At 37.9% G+C, this 18,127-nt stretch overlaps 1 protein-coding gene and 1 long non-coding RNA gene across 4 annotated transcripts; both read left to right on the plus strand.

Moving 5' to 3' along the window:
* Window positions 1–26: 26 nt before the first annotated feature.
* On the plus strand, window positions 27–7,761 carry l(2)10685 (5-methylcytosine rRNA methyltransferase l(2)10685). Of its 2 annotated transcripts, none has more exons than XM_022854177.2 (9): window positions 27–246; window positions 856–1,064; window positions 1,917–2,046; window positions 3,122–3,178; window positions 3,310–3,484; window positions 3,608–3,739; window positions 4,447–4,595; window positions 5,664–5,788; window positions 6,133–7,126. In XM_022854177.2, exons 1-9 carry the CDS (start codon window positions 169–171, stop codon window positions 6,191–6,193), a joined length of 1,116 nt encoding a protein of 371 aa, XP_022709912.1. In that variant the 5' UTR covers window positions 27–168; the 3' UTR covers window positions 6,194–7,126. The 2 variants fall into 2 exon arrangements, with proteins under 2 accessions (XP_022709912.1, XP_022709910.1); XM_022854175.2 differs by lacking the exon at window positions 6,133–7,126 and adding an exon at window positions 7,138–7,761 and having other exon boundaries at window positions 37–246.
* Window positions 7,762–8,682: 921 nt separating this feature from the next.
* LOC111272616 (uncharacterized) lies at window positions 8,683–14,674 on the plus strand. 2 transcript variants are annotated; one of them, XR_002687619.2, is made up of 4 exons: window positions 8,683–10,974; window positions 11,145–12,229; window positions 12,509–12,576; window positions 13,514–14,674. It is a non-coding gene; the product is annotated as an uncharacterized LOC111272616 (long non-coding RNA). The 2 variants fall into 2 exon arrangements; XR_002687618.2 differs by having other exon boundaries at window positions 11,145–12,576.
* The last annotated feature ends 3,453 nt before the right edge of the window (window positions 14,675–18,127 follow it).

The following is an 18,127-nucleotide window of genomic DNA, read 5'->3' on the forward strand; positions in this document are numbered from 1 at the left end:
AACCCATCATCGTTGTGTTTGCATGACGCCAGATGCGCGAAACTTTCTCCGTGCCTGCCATCCCTGTGCACAGTTTGCTACCTGTACTTTTTATTTAGTTATTTTGCATAAAAAAGGCACTGCAAAGCATTGCTGTACATTTTATTATTGATACGAACTGCGTGCAGGATGTCGGTTGTATTTAGTTCTCGATTAACAAGCGTCAATAGACTTCGAAAATGTACACAGATGCCCCAAATGCGTAAAGTAAGTACACCCTCTTCTATTAGCCTCATTAACATCATGAAAATGATCTTCAACGTGAACTATGCTGCAAAAAAAAATCATAGAAAGATCATGAGCACATCACTTAAGTACCGTAGTTACGTGAAGATTAATAGTTGGAAAACTTTTGACGTCGTTTGCTATTTTTCTTTATGATTTCTATCCTTTCGATAGCTCGATTCATTTTGCTAGAAACTAATCTTTATGTAGATGATAATATGTGCTTGATTCCTCTGAAATAAAATTTAATTCATTTTCCAGTTATGGATTTTTTAAGCGGAGCCTACCTTTAGACTGATCAGAAGTCTATAGCACGAATTATATAAGTGCTCATATTCACATTGTCTAATAACAGATAGGTTTAAATAATTCGACATGTATATTGACCAGTAGGTAGTCTCGCCATATGAAACCTGGAAAAAAGGCCTGCATAATTAATACATTTGTTAACCGTTGTTTGTATGGTTTTTTCTATCCGATCTTCTTGTTAAGCATTATTAAAGCGTTCGGCCATACCTCCCATATGATGCTGGAAAGTACTCGGTGAATCCAATAAACGCATTTTCTGATACAGCCTTGTGCACTTTTCAGTCAAAACTTGCACCTAAAAAACAGCCCTCGCAATTCGCAATGGATCACTTCGACGCGTTCTATTCAAAGGTGTTCGGTCTAGATGCCTGGAGATCGATGCGGATTGCGTTACTGAGCAAGAAGAAATATTGTGCCGTTGTAAATCCTTTCGCCGTTACAGAGGAGCTCATAGAAAGATTACGCTCTATCGGATGTCGTGAGATAGTTGGGTACGTTTCGCTTATTTGTTCGTGATAACTACACAAGTATGTAGCCCTCCCTATGGCAAACTCTGTGGGGGAAATTACAATCAATATTTTCGTGCTAGCTGTATTTATCGGTGCCCGTAGAATGCGATACCGCAACTATCGTTGTATGTTACTGATAGAGGGCTTCAATTCAAATTAATACCGAAGCTGAGCTTAAACTGGAACTTGAATAGCTTTCAAGATTTTTCGTAACACGCTTTTTTTTTCATTTAAGGCACACTATGGATATCTAAACTGTGAGCTATCCTACAGCTGCCTTTGTAGGGATCTTCGAATTTGCTAGCCATTGCTCCACTTTTCACTGCAGTATTTTATGTCGCTTCAAAAAATAGCCATATAGATTATGAATATATATGAGAGATAAGAGCATTACACCTAATGTTGAAGGTGCTATCGTTTTGTATTTGTATTGTCCATGCTATAATTGATGGCCCATCTTTTGAAAAGGGTCCTCGGTTTTATGGAACTATCGACAGGACACCTAAATGGAGAATACCTGGCTGAATAAATAAAATTTCAGCTGCACCTTTTTGAGTTAAAATAATAGTACTACTTATACTGCTCACGCAACATTACAATATTGTATCGTTTTTTACCCAAGCAAAACATTTCGTGATTTACGTTCGGACCGATACTTGAGTGTTGCTTTCGGTAGATGAGCTTAAATACGATGTGAAAAATGACTACGCTCGATCTCTAGCCCAGACCACTCCACATTGTATGTCCCGTACGTAATACTTTCAGCTCTGTTCTCCTGAATACGTCGTCCTGCACATTCGTTTATTAATAATACCGTTATGCGTGTCATTTCAGACGACCTACTAATGTTGATACCTGGGATGCTTCACCGGAAGTACAAATGACGGATTTGCCATTACCCATGCCTGACATGATGCCGAATGAGGAAGATGCAGTTTTTGATGATTCTTCTAGGTTTATTCGGGTAGAGTTGAGCATGTGTATTACACTTTTCGCTAAGGTGTCAAGTTGGAGAGCGAACCAACATTGCGTGCGGTCGAGAGATTCGTGCCGCAATAGTAATCTTCATTGATATGTTAGAGTTCGACGCTAAAATATTATAGGTCTAATTCAGTTTTACAATGAGGCGTCCTAGCAGCCGACCGATCCGTGTCTCAAATTTGGATAGCCAATTCTCTGAGTACCCCATTACCCTGTAGCCAGCTGTCATTTCCCGTTCCTCTCTATGCCATCCTCTATCAGTCCAATGTCACCTCGTCTAGCCCTTTACCATTGGGGTGTACACTGTATTAATAGTACAAGGCAGTTTTAAAATAGGTAACAGCACCAAAGAAGTAAAATAATTACGAGAACCTTTCACATCAATTATATGGTCAGTATCAATTAATTTGAGTAAAATGGATACTTTTTATAACTAAAGTTAGAACTGCAAGACTTGTACGAATCACATCTCCGTTGCTCATAGAACCTTAGTGAACTAAATATTAATCGCAAATACACCAAAATCCAAACAATACCTTCAGGAATGCTTGCTCTTAATCTTCAAGGCGACTACTAAAAATTGCTCTAGCGACACATCGCACTCAAGTAGCTAGTTTCTTTTTTTTGTGGATGAAATAAGTTTAATCTCAACTAAATAATAATAAGCATTTGGACTCTAGTTCAAGTATAATCAATCAGCCAATCTTCAGTAACATGTGGATTGGTATGAATACGAATGATCGGAAGCTTTGCCTTCGAAGATAAACGGTGTGATTAATACACAAAATATGTATGTTTACTAACTTTGAAATGTATCTTTTTATGTATTTTAAAATATTGCTCAGATAATCTAATTTATAATGTGCTATAGAAGCAAGTTAGTTATTCACGCTACTTATTTACGAATTTTCGCTTATGTCCGTAGAGCGAGACGTCTTGTTTATCATACAAGTATTATAGCTATGTAAGATGTTATGTGACAAGCCATAATAACATATAGATAATGTAAATTTGTTCACTATTTTTTAGAGTAACTAATTACTGTTGGTGTCTTGTAGAAAGGAAATACAGAACCGTTGTTGAGTTTTGTTCCTGCTACGGAAATTGTTGCCCAGGTGAGTCCAAGCTGGATGTGATAAAAGCATGTGGTCTGCACACGCTGTTGTTTTCTAGTCCAATGTCGATAGTATTCAGAGTCTATCTATTGAGTTTGAAAAACCTGTGCTAGTAAACATCAGTATTCCAGGAAGAAATAATCGACGAGGGACAGTACTTTAATTTTTTACAACCGGAAGGTGATAGCGAATTGGCCATGAAAACCCACAAGCCGCTGCCAGCTCTGCCTCTACACGTGTACACATTTCCTCGAGGTGTCATCAGCGATTTCCCAAGTCCTAAAAAAACAACTAATGGACTTTTTGGTTAGTTAGTAAATTATACTCATTTACAACCTAGTTTACAGGATATAGGAACTTCAGTGTCAGCACACGTCGAATTAAATACGCATATATGCAACCTCGCTTTATTTTTTAATGACTTTTCAGAGTATTATCTGATGGACGCTGCTTCGCTCTTACCTGTAGTAGCTCTTGGCCTTGAGCCTGGAGATGACTTTGCTGATTTTTGCGCGGCGCCTGGAGGGAAGACTCTGGCCGTAGCTTTTACGCAAAAAACACGTGAGTAGCTAACAGATCTCTAAGTCTGTCTATTTTCATCACAAGTTATTTTATGGAGGAGCTTTCAAACTCTAGCGTATCGAAGATTGTTAAGCGAAATGCTATTTATACCACCGATAGTTCACCGTTAGCAAGATTAGATTTCGCCTGCGCCATTTTAGACTATCAACAACTCTTTAGAGATCAGCTTCCACATTTATTCCCTACATGCTCTGAGCGCAACGATAACTATGTCAAGAGACTACAATTATTTTAGAATACGCACGTTGTTTTTTTGGACCCAAAGCATGTCTGAACAATATAATTAATAATTTAATGCCTAGCTGGTGTCTTCCTACGTTGGTTTTGATCGGACTCCCTAAGCAAATATCATATAGCGTTGTAAAGAGATGTAATGATAAAATGCCTAAAGGTAAAGTCTAACAATAGGTGATTACTACTAGGAGGAAGGTTATTGCATATATTATTGAATCGGTAGAATTAATAATGGGAAAATGTAGCGCCATTTTAGACTAATTAATTAGGTGGAGAGAGCTGGTTCACTGACAGAACGATTCATTCGTTGTACAAGTCTAATGCGATATGAGCATCATGATTCTAAATCACTGATTAGAAAATTTTGGAAAGATAATTGCGTTCTTAGATGTCGGTGATGTACATGTCATTTAGTATGATTGCGTACTAAGAAAAGTCAGCGCGTTTTACAGGAGTGCACTTTTGTTCTGACGTATCCGCGAGTCGCGTGCAAAGACTGAAAGGAATACTAGGCAGCTATCTTCCACCCGAAGAACGTGCGAAGATCACAATCAAGCTAGCTAATATGACCCTAATTTCTGATAATTCGACCTACAATAAGGTAAAAAAAAAGATTGAATTTAGATTTTTAAATTTAGCCAAATTCAAGTTTTTTTTTTTTTTTTCGAATTCTAAGGAAGTTGTATGAGTACGAGCTAGATTATATCATCTATATCGAAATGGTGACTACTTCTTAAGCGAATCTGGCATGCGTCTGAAGTTACGAACTGGTGGAGTTTCAGCAGTTTCGAGTTTAAGTTGTTTGTGATCGAAGCGAACGTAGACAAAAATTTGGTGTGTTGTTACTGTGACCGGTGATATGTAAGATACAGGTGACATTTTTGCAAAAAAAACTGATGGATCTACGGGGTGTAATAACGATCGACTTTGTCTCTATGCGTTTTTTCAATGGCGCTGAAGATATAATTCTAACACCCAGCAATAGACCTGTACTACAAAAGTCCAACTATGAATATACGTCTCATCGATATAAAATGTAGTAATATGTAATTTGCTTCGACGTACTTCTCCATACGCTTATATTGAAAACCTAATTAACATGCAAAAACCAGTGACAGCTAAAGTTCCCAGCTCTATTTCATTCAGTGATTTAAAGAGTTCATCAGGTTCATTGGGTTCGCAAGACAATTTTAGTAAGCTCTGGTTTTAGAAAATAACATATTTTAAACCCTATAATATAATAACCCTATAATAACTTCTATTAAGTTCGAAAAAGATTATTGACCAAATATGATCTTGATAGCCACTAGGGAGCAAGTGTTTTCTAGCCTAAAAACACTTTAATAAATGTTTAGGATGCTGATGTCAACATAGATGCATTCATATAAAGAACTTTAATCTTTCTTTGAAATAACTAAGGTATTGGCTGTTCTTTCTTGGACTGTAGTTTGAGGAAGGTCACAAATAATAATTAGTTCCAGCCAAGAGTGGGCAGTTCCATTCGACACACGTATATGCTTATGCAACTTACTTAAATTGATGAACAAAAAATGGTCTATTTTAGGGCTTTTTTAGTGCGATTGATTAAAACACCATTGACGCTAAAATCAAGCAATAATCAGCCTGGGTAAAAAAAAATCAAAATGCAGTTTATTTTGTTTTGGTTTAGATTCTAGTCGACGTTCCATGCTCAAATGATAGATCTTCGCTAGAGAGTGAAGAGAACAACATCTTTCATCAAATCCGAGTCAAGGAGCGGCTTTCCCTGCCGGAGACCCAGAAAGCTATTTTAACGTGAGTCCGCATACCGCCAGTTTCACTATTAATTAATATTCACGAATAATGCAATTCTCAAAAAATCGTTCGTAAAGTTCATACTTAAAGAGAACAAGATATTATATATATATATATATATGGCCCTTCAGTATGAAACGCGAAATAATGAACTCTAGTTTTTTTAGAGTTTTTCACAAATATAGTGATTCCGTTGTAAATTACCTTGGGTAGTCACCTCTTTATTCTGCTGCTGCAGAAGCCTGAGGTACGAAAATGGATCAAATCCCGAAAACTAATTTCGACGTCCCGTTGAGATTTCAATAACTGACCTATTAACAAGTTGTTGTGATTTTGAAGAGAAGTTGGAATTTGTTACAGCAAGGACCGGTAAGGATGTGGGAAACGGAAAGCCTCTATCTGTAATTCCTACAAGTTAGCCACCATGGTTCTTGCGGTGAGAAATCGAACATTGTTGTGAAATAGGCGTGGTTCAGCATTGCTCAATAATCTTGGTTGTTTCATGCATAGTTTTTTTCAGTTGTTGAGTCGTAATCAACATACCAATACTCATAAAGTTGTAGTGGCTAACACTTACATTAGACTACCAAATAAACATCATAAGCTATTGCAGCTATACATTTTCTTTAGTGTAATGTTTCGCCGGTTGAGTTTCATTCAGTTTCTGAGATAACCGTCTACGATTATTGTGGAAAATCCGTTCTTCATCTTCAGTTGCTATAGAATGCAAGAATAAATCTGTTTTTAAAACATAAGAGGAAAAAAGCAAGTGTTCCTTTTTTCCGATCCCCGCTCAAATCATGCCGCACCTATTTGTCGAATTTTTTCATTTTACTAACTTGTTCGAGAAGAACAAGTATGGTATCAATTAAAATGAACTTCGGGATGCATCGACTTTCTGAACGTGCCGTTATTCATCTAAGCGTGGGGCCATACACAGATCTCTGGAGTGAGTTGAAATTTTTTTTAACCTAAGAGCCTATGGCGCTTCTAGCAGTTGACTCTTCACTTTGTATAAGGTTTACACGGCAAGCTGTTTCAGCCGATGAAGTTTCAAAGTGAGAGTCGTGGTCGTGAGTCGCTGGAATTTCCCGATTTTCAATTGTTCATTGCTGCTTGCTTGCTAAAAATCTAAGTAACCAGATTGGTTAACGGTCTCAGATGTGAACACATACAAGTACGTGTCGAGGAGAAATGTCGTACACGCAAAATGCAGTATCGTTATAAAACATTTTAATGAATTTTTTCGCGTTTCACAATAAGCGGCCTAATTCGGTTGCCATGCTGCCTAAGATAAAGTCAGCTGTTATTGTAATACTTGTGGTGAAGATTATTTACGTATGTTTCAGGCATGCACTTCGTCGACTACGGCCAGGTGGTGCAACTGTATATAGTACGTGCTCGTTGTCACCGGTTCAGAATGATTCAGTTGTGTATATGACGCTGCAGAGCTTCAAACAGATGAAATTTGTCATTACAAATCTTAGCGAGACTTTTTCGCCCTTCGTAGAACAAGGCTTGTTTCACCTGTATGACAAATGTCGTTATGGCCAGCTTGTCATGCCTAACTTAACAAGTAATTTCGGCCCGATGTATATTTGCAGAATTGAAAGAGTCAAATAGGTACTCCTTCGTTACATCTTTTCATGTTTATATATAGGAGAATAATAGCATGCTAATAGTCACCTTTTTGTTGCGATGAACACTAGAAAAGGAGGTGGCAAGCAGTGTGTCTAAGACGCAGGTAAAATTAGAGACCGCAAACACATATATCTCATAGACTACACGGATGTGAGGTTCGATTGTTGAAGTAAAACAAAGTTTTCACCTTGATATAATAGACAGTTACACGATGATGGTATCATTTATCACAGATGTAGCTGCAATATAGCGATGCCTTTTTGATACCACAGACGTCTTGATACTGTCTGGTAATAGTTTATCATTGAAATAAAATTAATTAGGTTGCTAAATTGAATTATTTTATTGTATTAGGTAATACCTAGCGTTCGGTAATTTCATATGTGCAGTGAGTACTCATGCACGTACCCTTAAGAACCTATTTAATAATTAGAGTGCAACTGGAAGATCAATTCAGGTGCAGAACTTGAATTACCTTATTTTAGACATCAAAGCATCATCGGACGCTGCGATAATTATTCAGCTCAAAATATTGCTGTAAGCACTACTTAGAAATGCATAACGTTACGTAGTGACTCCGGGTTAGCCCTAGGAATGAGCGAAGCAGACCGAATTTAGACGTGTAATTTTTAACACATGTTGTACCTTAGACAACATTGGATGGTTGAGGGATTAAAAAGGCAAGGACTGCTATTTCGAAATCTGTATAAACAGACGCAGATGCGTACACAAATTTTGGGCGGATATACGCAGCTTTAATTGGATGAGTAGTTTTAGACTACGAAGCAGGCCTCGCATGGCATCGAGTGTCAGAATTATGAGCAATTGGATGAAAATATAGACCCGGTTAGGCATCCAGGTTTAGCTAGTTAGGTTATATAAATGGCGAATGACCGTTTGACACTGTTCCTCTGACGGAGGAAATAAATAATACTAACTTAAGGTATGAAAGTACTGGTGTCTAGTTCTTTTACATATTGTCAAGGATTTCATACGCTTCCAGCCGAGAAATTCCGCTTTCATCAGTTCTAATATTTAGGCTACACATGTGCCCAGCCAACTCCACCTTTCTTGCGTGGTCCAAGAGTTCTTTGACCCTGTTAATTAACTTCGTATTAAATAGTTTTGCAGAACATCAGTGTTCGTGATTTAGTGCCAGAAAGATCGGCAAGGCTTCTTTCTGCGATGTTACTGCTTTTCTCACTGTACAATCATTGATGTTGGTCTTCTACATCTGTATAGTGTATGAGCGCCCAGATTCTGTCGAGAAATGTTAAGCGCTATTAGGTTGGTAATATACTGAACGCGCTTAGACAGTCTCTTCAGGTTCATGTTATGCTGCTCAATGAGTTCCTTGACCTCTTCGAAGCTCCGTTTCAGGATACATGAACATATTTGGTCAGTCCTGGGATTCATGGTGGGATGTTTTCTGCACGTTTAATGATCTTTGAGGTGAAATCGGCTAGCCATATTTTCAATTGTAGACTGATTCGTTCAAATTTCGGAAGGCTAGGCGCTGTGTCAACAATGCAAATGGTCCGTTGCCCCATCGGAAATTTGTCTTACTCGAATAGCCGTGGGCGTATTCAGTCTACTTAGTGCGGCCAAGTTCATTAAATAATACTACTATTTGTGAGCGGTTGTTCGTCAATAGGAGCTAAACACACGAGAGTCGTCTCTATCAACAGCGGATTTTCATCTTCGACAAGATCTTTTTTCAAATGGAGTCAACAATGTTTTTACTAATGCTCGCCTAGCACTTCGGTTGGCGATAGAACTTACTTCAGTGCTATCTTTAATTTTTGCGAGAACAATAAGTAGCTGCTGATGAGTCTAGATAAAAAAAAAGTTTCTATCGAAAAATATCGATTATTTTTACTCTCCTTAATATATGTATATATTTTGCATTTAGTTCCAATAGTTTCTATTCTTTAGCGAGTTTAAGCGCGAGCCTTGTTAGGAGAATGATGTTATAAGATGGAGTTTGCCATACAGAAAAAATAGTTACTAAAATTATCTATGTTGACGTACACTCGTTTAATTAAGAAAATATCATACATTGCGCAACACCTAAAGGTTAAATAACTGCGCTTGTAGAAGTTTTGTATTTTGTTCTGATAAGCCGCTGAAGTGTTTTAATTGATCAGCGACTCGTTAGGTATTTCTAAGTGCTACTCAAATGTTACCGTGTATTTTTTTTTATACAAGAAACAACGCATTCTTCAAAATGAAACCAATATGCAACGCCATACTATTAAACCTTTGTGAGCGAATTTTGCCAACTGTTAAATTTAATAACTTATGCATCATACGCTGCTAGCAAAAGAAACTTAGATTCTAAACACTCCACGCGTTCAGAACGAAAACATCTTTTAGTCTCGAAGATCAACGTTTAACAATCAAGTTTTTGTTCTTCGAAGATCACGAGGCACCATCGAAAATCAATGAAGACATTAGGGACAGTATTTAAATGGAGAAAACGCTTCAGGAACGTAGACTGAAATGAGCAAATGTCCAGTGAGGAAGTAACTAAATGTCAGATCCCGAAGGACACAAACGTATTGCCGCAATCGAAAAGGCCTTTTACGAAAAAGAGCTTCGAGTTTAAAGGATTTCTATCGGCCAAAACTGGCATTTCGCCTAGCACGTACCACAGAATATATATATAACCCAAATACTGGAACTGCGGAAACTCAGTAAACGCTAGGTTCTCTGTAAACCGATTCAAGGTCGGTTGAAAATACGTGTGGTGTATTTCAGGTGCGAAAGGTGTGGAACTTTATTTAACAAAAAAAAAACCACCTGTAGCCATAGGCATGGTTCAGCCTTTACCGCCAAATGGAAGTAGGCCAGGCGAGAGAATGTATCGTCCTGGAAAAAAATTAAGCTTGGCAGCAGTGTTGATAAAGGTCTAGTAAAAATTAATGGATGATAATGAAATCACTGATTCCGTACAAGCAAATTTTAGATTTTTTCGTCAGAAGTCAAATATCGATAATAATTCGATAACATTCGTAGCAGCAGAAATATACCTGTGCTTCTTTTAGGACCGAAATTAAAATTCTATCTTTAAGGTATACTTGTTCGTCTTTAGTAGTAGTTTAAGCGATCAGCTCTTGTTGAGCTCAGGTAGTTCCGGATGCACGACAAATATGCTTCCCACTTGCGCTGATCAGTTACTTATCATAAAGACTTAAAGCAATTTGCTAACTACATTTCTATCTAAGAGCATGATTACTACTTGATTCTTTAATGCAGATCGAACGTCATCAAGAAACTTCAATATATACCCGCCGATAGCATTCTTGTCGAATACTTCCTATCCACTAGTTTTGTTTCAGGTAGTAGAGGGATGTCGATCATGGGCATAACAGAAGGCTTACTACCTGTTGCAAGTAGATATTCTGTCTGGCGGGAAAACATAATGAAACAGCATTTTATAGAAGATGGAGTTTCTCAAGATGCTACATGATGCTTGCACAATCTACGAGAAGCATGCCCATCGAAGACTTTGATTGCCTTTCATTGCGCGATTGCATTACTAGGTAAAAGCCTGTTCGTAATTATGATGCGAGTGAATAGACCACATACATTAAATATATGGAGGAAGAAAATACAAAATATTAAAAAAATGTTAATGGTTGTTAACATGTTTGTTAGAATATCATAGTCTTAGGGTCTCACCCATACTAAAATCAATTTCTTACAATGGCAGGAATAATTGCAGTTCCGAGAGTAACGTGAACAAGAACGCACCAGCGATTCCGGTTAGCCGCTTGCAAATATGGCATTAGACGCAAAGGAGAAAAACAGTGATAAAGATTGTTAGAATCTGCAATAGCTATTACACACAAATTAGCCAAAAGCTAAGTTTTATTCACAATAACTAAAATTATCATTTAAGTTAAAAAAACACGATCTTCAGGTAGAATTATGTTGACTTCTTGAATCGGCTTTATTTAATTTTTTGCTTAGAATTTCAAACTACTTTGTATCGCTTACTATTTTAGGACAAGCTATTTTACCGTATGGTAACATTGTTTACCACGACTGTACACGAGCACAAACAGATATAACACACAGACGAATTATTCCACGTAACTATGGCCTGCGGACGAAATGCCACTGACCTAAACTACTTTGTTCTTCTTTTGTAATTATAAATTTATTGGAGGCTGCACGTCAAGTAAATAACGCAACCGAAACAAGGCCGTAAGCTTAAAAAAATGCAGACTGCAGCATATAATCATTGCAGATATTTCTCCTGAAGATTGTACACGAGATCGAATCAACAGTTAAGCATCTATGTGTACGTCAGAGGTCCATAAGTATATAACGCCATTGAAATAAGAGTATGTGTACACCAAGAAAATTGGCCCGTAGGCAAGTGCCGCAGTATATGTCACATTGCACAAATGGGGCATTGGATTTTGCCATATTTAATTATCGATTCTGGCAGTTGAGCCAATTCAGTTGTTCAGTAAATTTTTAGCTGTGAACTGCCGTCTTTTTGAACTAGGCGCACCGCGGGCTCGCTCGAACAGAGAGAGCTGTATGTACGTTACGGCAACGCAGGGCGAACTGCTTGGACAAACGTAACTTGAGCACTACAGATCAGTGGGAGCCTGCAGCTTGTTTACAGACTCTACGTCTATGAACGATTTACGGAATCGTCAAATCAATGTGGAAGACAAATCGATGAAAAGAGTTATCGCATATCGTAAGGACGCCTTCGGAGCGCATATCCAATCTAGCGATAATCATCAACATCTCTTTTACCAGCTGCATCCTTTTTGAAAGGTGCTCCGATTATAAATAACAATAAACATTTCGATAGACCAATGGCTCAGACCGATATGTGGAAATGTGTCTAACGGACAGCAGTTCTCGTTGAAACATACAAGTTCGAGGAATCAGTTCGATAGTTACTTACGTTAGTTTCCATAACGTGGACACATTTACGGTGCTTTTACGCAACTGATCACAGATCGTGATGCGTATCATTCTTATTCACTTGTACAAAGTAGTAGCGTAGTTATGTAAACGAAACGGAAATTTATACCGAATGCTTCGTTCTAGGTTATGCACCGGAAGACACAGCACGTTTGTTGTCATCGTTTCTAAAATAACTACGCCATATCTTAAAGGTAGGAAACATTTTGAGCAAAGTGGCTGACATAAAATATAAAATATATTTTAGAGCGATCCGTACTTTTTTCTGTTTTGAATTTGTCTCTAAAATTTTCTTGGCTTCTCTCGAAATGGCCTTGCTGTTCAAGTCGCTTGACAAAACTGGGGGACAAATAGAATTGCCACTGACATCGGTATGACATTTCTGTCAGCTTCAAGTTCGCTAAAAAAGAAAAGAGACGCACAGAAGATACTCGAACTCAACTGAGATTGTCTGAAAATCATTTCGTTGTCCACTAAACCTACTTCAGTTAATAGTTTATGTACCGGTTTTGCAGGCACGCCGATAGGCAGGCGGTAGGCGTTGTACCGTAAAAAAACAAATAAACCCCAGAACCTTGTCGTCATAGCTGGCTAGAAAATTTATATGCTAGGAGTGTGAAGGTTATTACGATGCATAAAATATATGAAAATTTGTATTTGGGTATGTGTAACATTATTATGAATATACAGTATATTGGCTTTTGCAATAATGTTAGCAAAACAAGCCTTGTCTTATTTGAAAAATTGAGCGTCGTAGGAACTTCACTAACCCAAGTAACTTTTCATTTGTCACTCCGCGTCAAGTCATATGAAAACCAGAAGAAACAAACCGTTTGAGAAACAGTATTACGGACTCTATATAAGAACAAGAATGAATAATATTCAGTGAAAATGTTTGGAAGAGTTAAATACTGAGTGGGAAACAAAAACAAGTGGGTCATTTTACTCCTATGTTAGCTCAGCCCAGGGGCTACTTACACTACACATAAAACATGGCATCACTTGCATACCTCGACCCGTTTCTTGTCATTTTACGCCATGGCCGCGCATAATTCAGCGTTAATTTCACCATTCAATTTGAAAGATATATAGTGTTTCACGATGTCAATTGTTTTTGGCGTTGTTTTATAGACTCTGTCGTTCACATGGCCCGACAGGAACAAACTGCAGGAACGGGTCGGTCACTCGATATTGCCACCGCGCATCGAGATAAGTCGGCCTGGGAACATGGTTTCGAGCAGATTGAATATTCTCCGCGTCAGGGAAAGTTTCCTTACTTTAGTAAAAACCAAGGGTTATACATACCCATACACTCAAAAAGGTTTGCTACGATAGAGCTCACCATCGACTGGTGCTGCATTCTAAAAGGAAAAAGGCCCAGTAAGATCTACAAATTGCATCAGATGATGACCTCTCTTTAGTCAACTGCTTGCTCGACATTTATCTTGGGTTCACTGAGCTCACATAGCCATTCAGCTAAAAAGCTTGACCAATGAAGATGACACTTGCAACATACTATTCGTACTATTGCAACATACTATACGAATGAAGTTCTTACGAAAAACAAAAGCTACCTACGTAACGCTATAGGCAACTGTATATATATATATATATATATTGTGCCCAATATCAAAAGCTACACGATAGATTTTGATGATTTTTGTAAGTACCTTTGGCTAGTGATAGGACTTTGCACGGAAGACTTTGTTTGCAAAATTTATCTTTCATATTTCAAAACTCATCCAGAAGATTTGTGATACGTGGGCGATACGGTTCACAGAAAACACGACGATATTTTGATGCTCGGGTAACTGTACTATTGCCTAATGCTTCACACAAGTTAAACTTTGTCTTTCTATTCTCCAAAGTGGGATTATCTCTAATTGATTATAGATCGTACGTGCATTTGCGAACGTTTGACCATGCTAATATATATGATAAAATCCGATGTTGAAGGAGCCAATTCGTCGATGATGCTTTGGAGATACTCTTGTTCATGCGACCGATTTGCTGTCTCTTCAATGGCTAACAGTTCAGTAAGTCGAACCTGGTTTGTTTATCTAAATGTTCATGAATTTGAACAGGTAAATGTACTTCATAATGACTACATGCGGGCTCCAATGGGCTTAGGTAGAAAGCGTTTAACGTTGAAGTATGAGGCAGCAGTGTTTTATATCGTAATTCATTAGCTCTCAGACCATGTCGAAATTGGTATCCTTTCGACGCGCCTCTACGATTTCTAAATAAATCTGTAAAAGTCAAACCAAATGTCTTTGGCTCTACGCAGCTAGATATCTGTTGACCCAAGTGAATTTGTATATAAATTAACCTACGCTTTTGAAGCGTCAATGTTCCTTCACCAACGAGATACATTGCAATATTCATAGTGATATGATAAGAACATACCAAGTGATTTGAAATGGAATGGAAAATCAAGACAAACAAGTTGAACGCAAAATAAACGGTAAGCGACGACGGCAGTCAAGAAGGACAGGCCGAGTCTGGTAGATAGCAGAGACGCGTCGTTCAACATCGGCATTCTGCAACTACTGTCCACAGGGCGCGTTAACTGGAACCAAACGATAAATTTCACGATGCAACCGTCACAGGGTGTATGCATTGTACTTAGCCGGGCGTTCGATGTAAAACCAACGAGAAATCTAATAGGAGAAGTAAATGTGGTAAGAGTAAGGGCTATTTATTTACTTATATATGTCATGAATGGAAAAATCAAGAAGGAAATTATAATATATAGCATCGAGCGACGATATTTTAAGCGTCGAACACATGTTCCCCGGCATCATTTCGGAACAAGCGTCTTCTGTTGATTGCAAAAAATCACTTGCCAACTTAACTATTTCTATACTATAATTTTTGTCATAGATAGCTGAAATACCCACGACTACCTTTGGAACAGAATTAGCGTCGCAAATGCCTCATTGCAAAAGTACCAATATTTAACAATTGGCCGTCTCACGTCTTTACTGGATTACTTCGAAAATAATAAGCGCAGCTCGATATTTGAAGGTTGTGTATCGTTTCCGGAAGTCACCATTAAAAATAGGTGTTTTCGGCTAGAACCTGATTTGCGAGTTTGCCGTATCAAATTGTTATTGTCAATTCAATACAGGCTATCTGTCAGTTAAAAAGTTTTTTTTTAGCATTTCTAAGGCCCTAAATTGGTAACTTGAGTGTAGACGAAAAGCAGCAATTAACACATGCAGTAATAATGAATTTAGCTCTTGATGCATGTGTTCGTATTGCCCCATCAGCGCATCCCGGAATAGAATGTGAATCAAGAGCTCGAATACTTGCCTGTATAAGCTCGGTACCAACTCTCGTACAGATACCCAGTTATCTAACCGAGCGCATTGTCACGTATGACGCGCTGTTTCAAAAATAATTTAGAAAAACGCTATTTCGAAGGTTATCAGCACTTTGAAAATTAGTCTATCTGGAACGATGCATCTGCAACACGATTCCCTATTTTGGTGGCACCTCAATGCCAGCTATAAACTAATAACAGACTAAATACCTAAAACCTCTTAGAACAATGACGAAGCGGTTCTGCCGAATTTGTGACACTCAGTAGCTTTTGGTAACGCCTTGAATAGGTTAGATGTCCATAGGAATGTCCAGCACCCTCTCTTGATCCATATCCATATCCCAAACAAGACAGATTTTCAACTGAATCATGCTTAAATAGGGCTGCGTGCCTTTAGAAGGTGCCCTGTAATAATCGAAGGGTATTGACAAAAAATGGCTGAAGCTAGCGCTAATAATAATTAGCTCATTTTTCAGACAAACTGTGCAGATAGCTAGTATTAGTGTATCAACATTCGTTTAAGAAATTATGAATCTTATAAATACGAGCAAATTTAGCTTGATCGTCATTGATATGACTGAACAATCTTTTTACGAATCCAAAACGCAAAAACTCGCAAGACATGTCTGTTGTTTGGAGCTGCCACTAGCCAAAAATTATTGATACCATTTACTACTGTCTGTCATCACTATCTGATCGGTTCGTGCGGATCGAAGCTTGCGGACCCAACCTTCGACATCAAAATTGATGTCTGCCTGAGCCAGCAGGACATCCGGAGTGCCTCAGAGTTGACGTTTAAACACCTGTCCTGCATCTTCGCAGAGGACCTGGACGTGCGGCCCTAACAACTAGCCTACATAGAAAATATACGCCAACACCTAAAAATGTACATGGAGCTTCTATTAACTGTATACTTTCTCAATATAAGGGAAACAAAATAAAGATATCAGTCCCAAAATGTATTGCTTTAAAAACAGAAGTTCTCGGCAACACGCTGTACGATTTCTTTTACAATCAGCAAATTACAGAAGACTTGCTGCTTATAAACATTTGAGAGTTATGTGGGGCAGGTAGATTAATTTTCCAAATTACATAGGGTGCATCAGTAACCTAGATCTGCGAAACAGACGTAAACGCTCAAAAATTCGATAACTCCAATATATATCTATAAACCCAAACGGGCACGAAATTGCGTCATTGGGCGGAGGCTCCCTTATTAATGAGACAACGATCTGCTTCAACCTGGGAAGATTTGTGAAGCATGTTTTTCGACGACACTGTATTTTCCACGACAGTGTCGCCCTCCCTACCGTTCCTGATATTCTATATCGTGTTGATATTTGAATATTTAATAGCCTTTCCTAAAATGACAAACCTCGATACTTTCACATAGTTCGATAAGACAAGCTCGGAGTTGCTTTTCAGTTCAAGCGCTCGAAGTGATGACTACTGATATAGTAAACTATTGCATAGAACAGTCAAGCGACTCATATTATATCGTATAGCTATTTTTCCTAACCAAAGAACTCTCGTATTGCGTTGTAATGTATTAAGTGCAATTTATTTATCTAAATTAATTCGTATCCAATTAACATTTGTATGCATCGGTAATATATATTCATCTTAAAAACTATAGATATAAGAATAGCCATCATGAAGATGATTATTGAGGGTTACCGGACCGGACTTAACCTCAAACCGAAAAGTTTTTGTTACAATTTCCTTCTTCGAAGAACTGCAACAAATTCGATAGATATTTAGTTAAAAGAAAAAAAAAAACCTTACAAGCAGAATTAACCAAATCGAGCTTTAGACATTTTCGTTTCTCCGTAAGTCATTGCGCAGCGTCTTTCCCACTTGTCCTTGTCTGAAAGCCTCATAAACGCAGTGCCCTTTGGAAAGGTCTAATCTCACATTGAAAATGAACTATTCAGATGATATTTCAGATAAGAACAATATCGATGTTTTAAGAAACTTTTAGAAAACGAACTTCGAAGACGGGAGGCTTGGGAGAGGTATCGAATAGATAAAATCGACAAATTTGCTAAAAGATGGTACTCGTACACGTGAGTAATAATTACATCTTCAAAGGCTAGGTCACGAATCTGCCTAGGATGATCGTGCTAGACGATCCGTAACTGAATAATCAAAATGCCCGCGTTCAATGTAGGTTCTAGATTAATCGGTTAAATTCGCCGCTATAGGATGGCGCTATAATCAGTTCAATCGACAACAAAGCCCATATGCAAAACAAACTAAGCTACGTTGGTACTTAAAATTCATTAAGTAACTTCAGTTTTTCAATGTAAACATTACATTTTCTAAACGATAAAAGATTTTCTAGCGCTGGAACCCATATATTTAATAAATATTTGACGAAATAGTCTTGAAGGCTTTTTGACACATAGAGGCCACAAGTA

The sequence above is a fragment of the Varroa jacobsoni genome, unplaced genomic scaffold, assembly GCF_002532875.2.
Source record: "Varroa jacobsoni isolate VJ856 unplaced genomic scaffold, vjacob_1.0 contig02741, whole genome shotgun sequence".
NCBI lineage: Eukaryota > Metazoa > Arthropoda > Arachnida > Mesostigmata > Varroidae > Varroa > Varroa jacobsoni.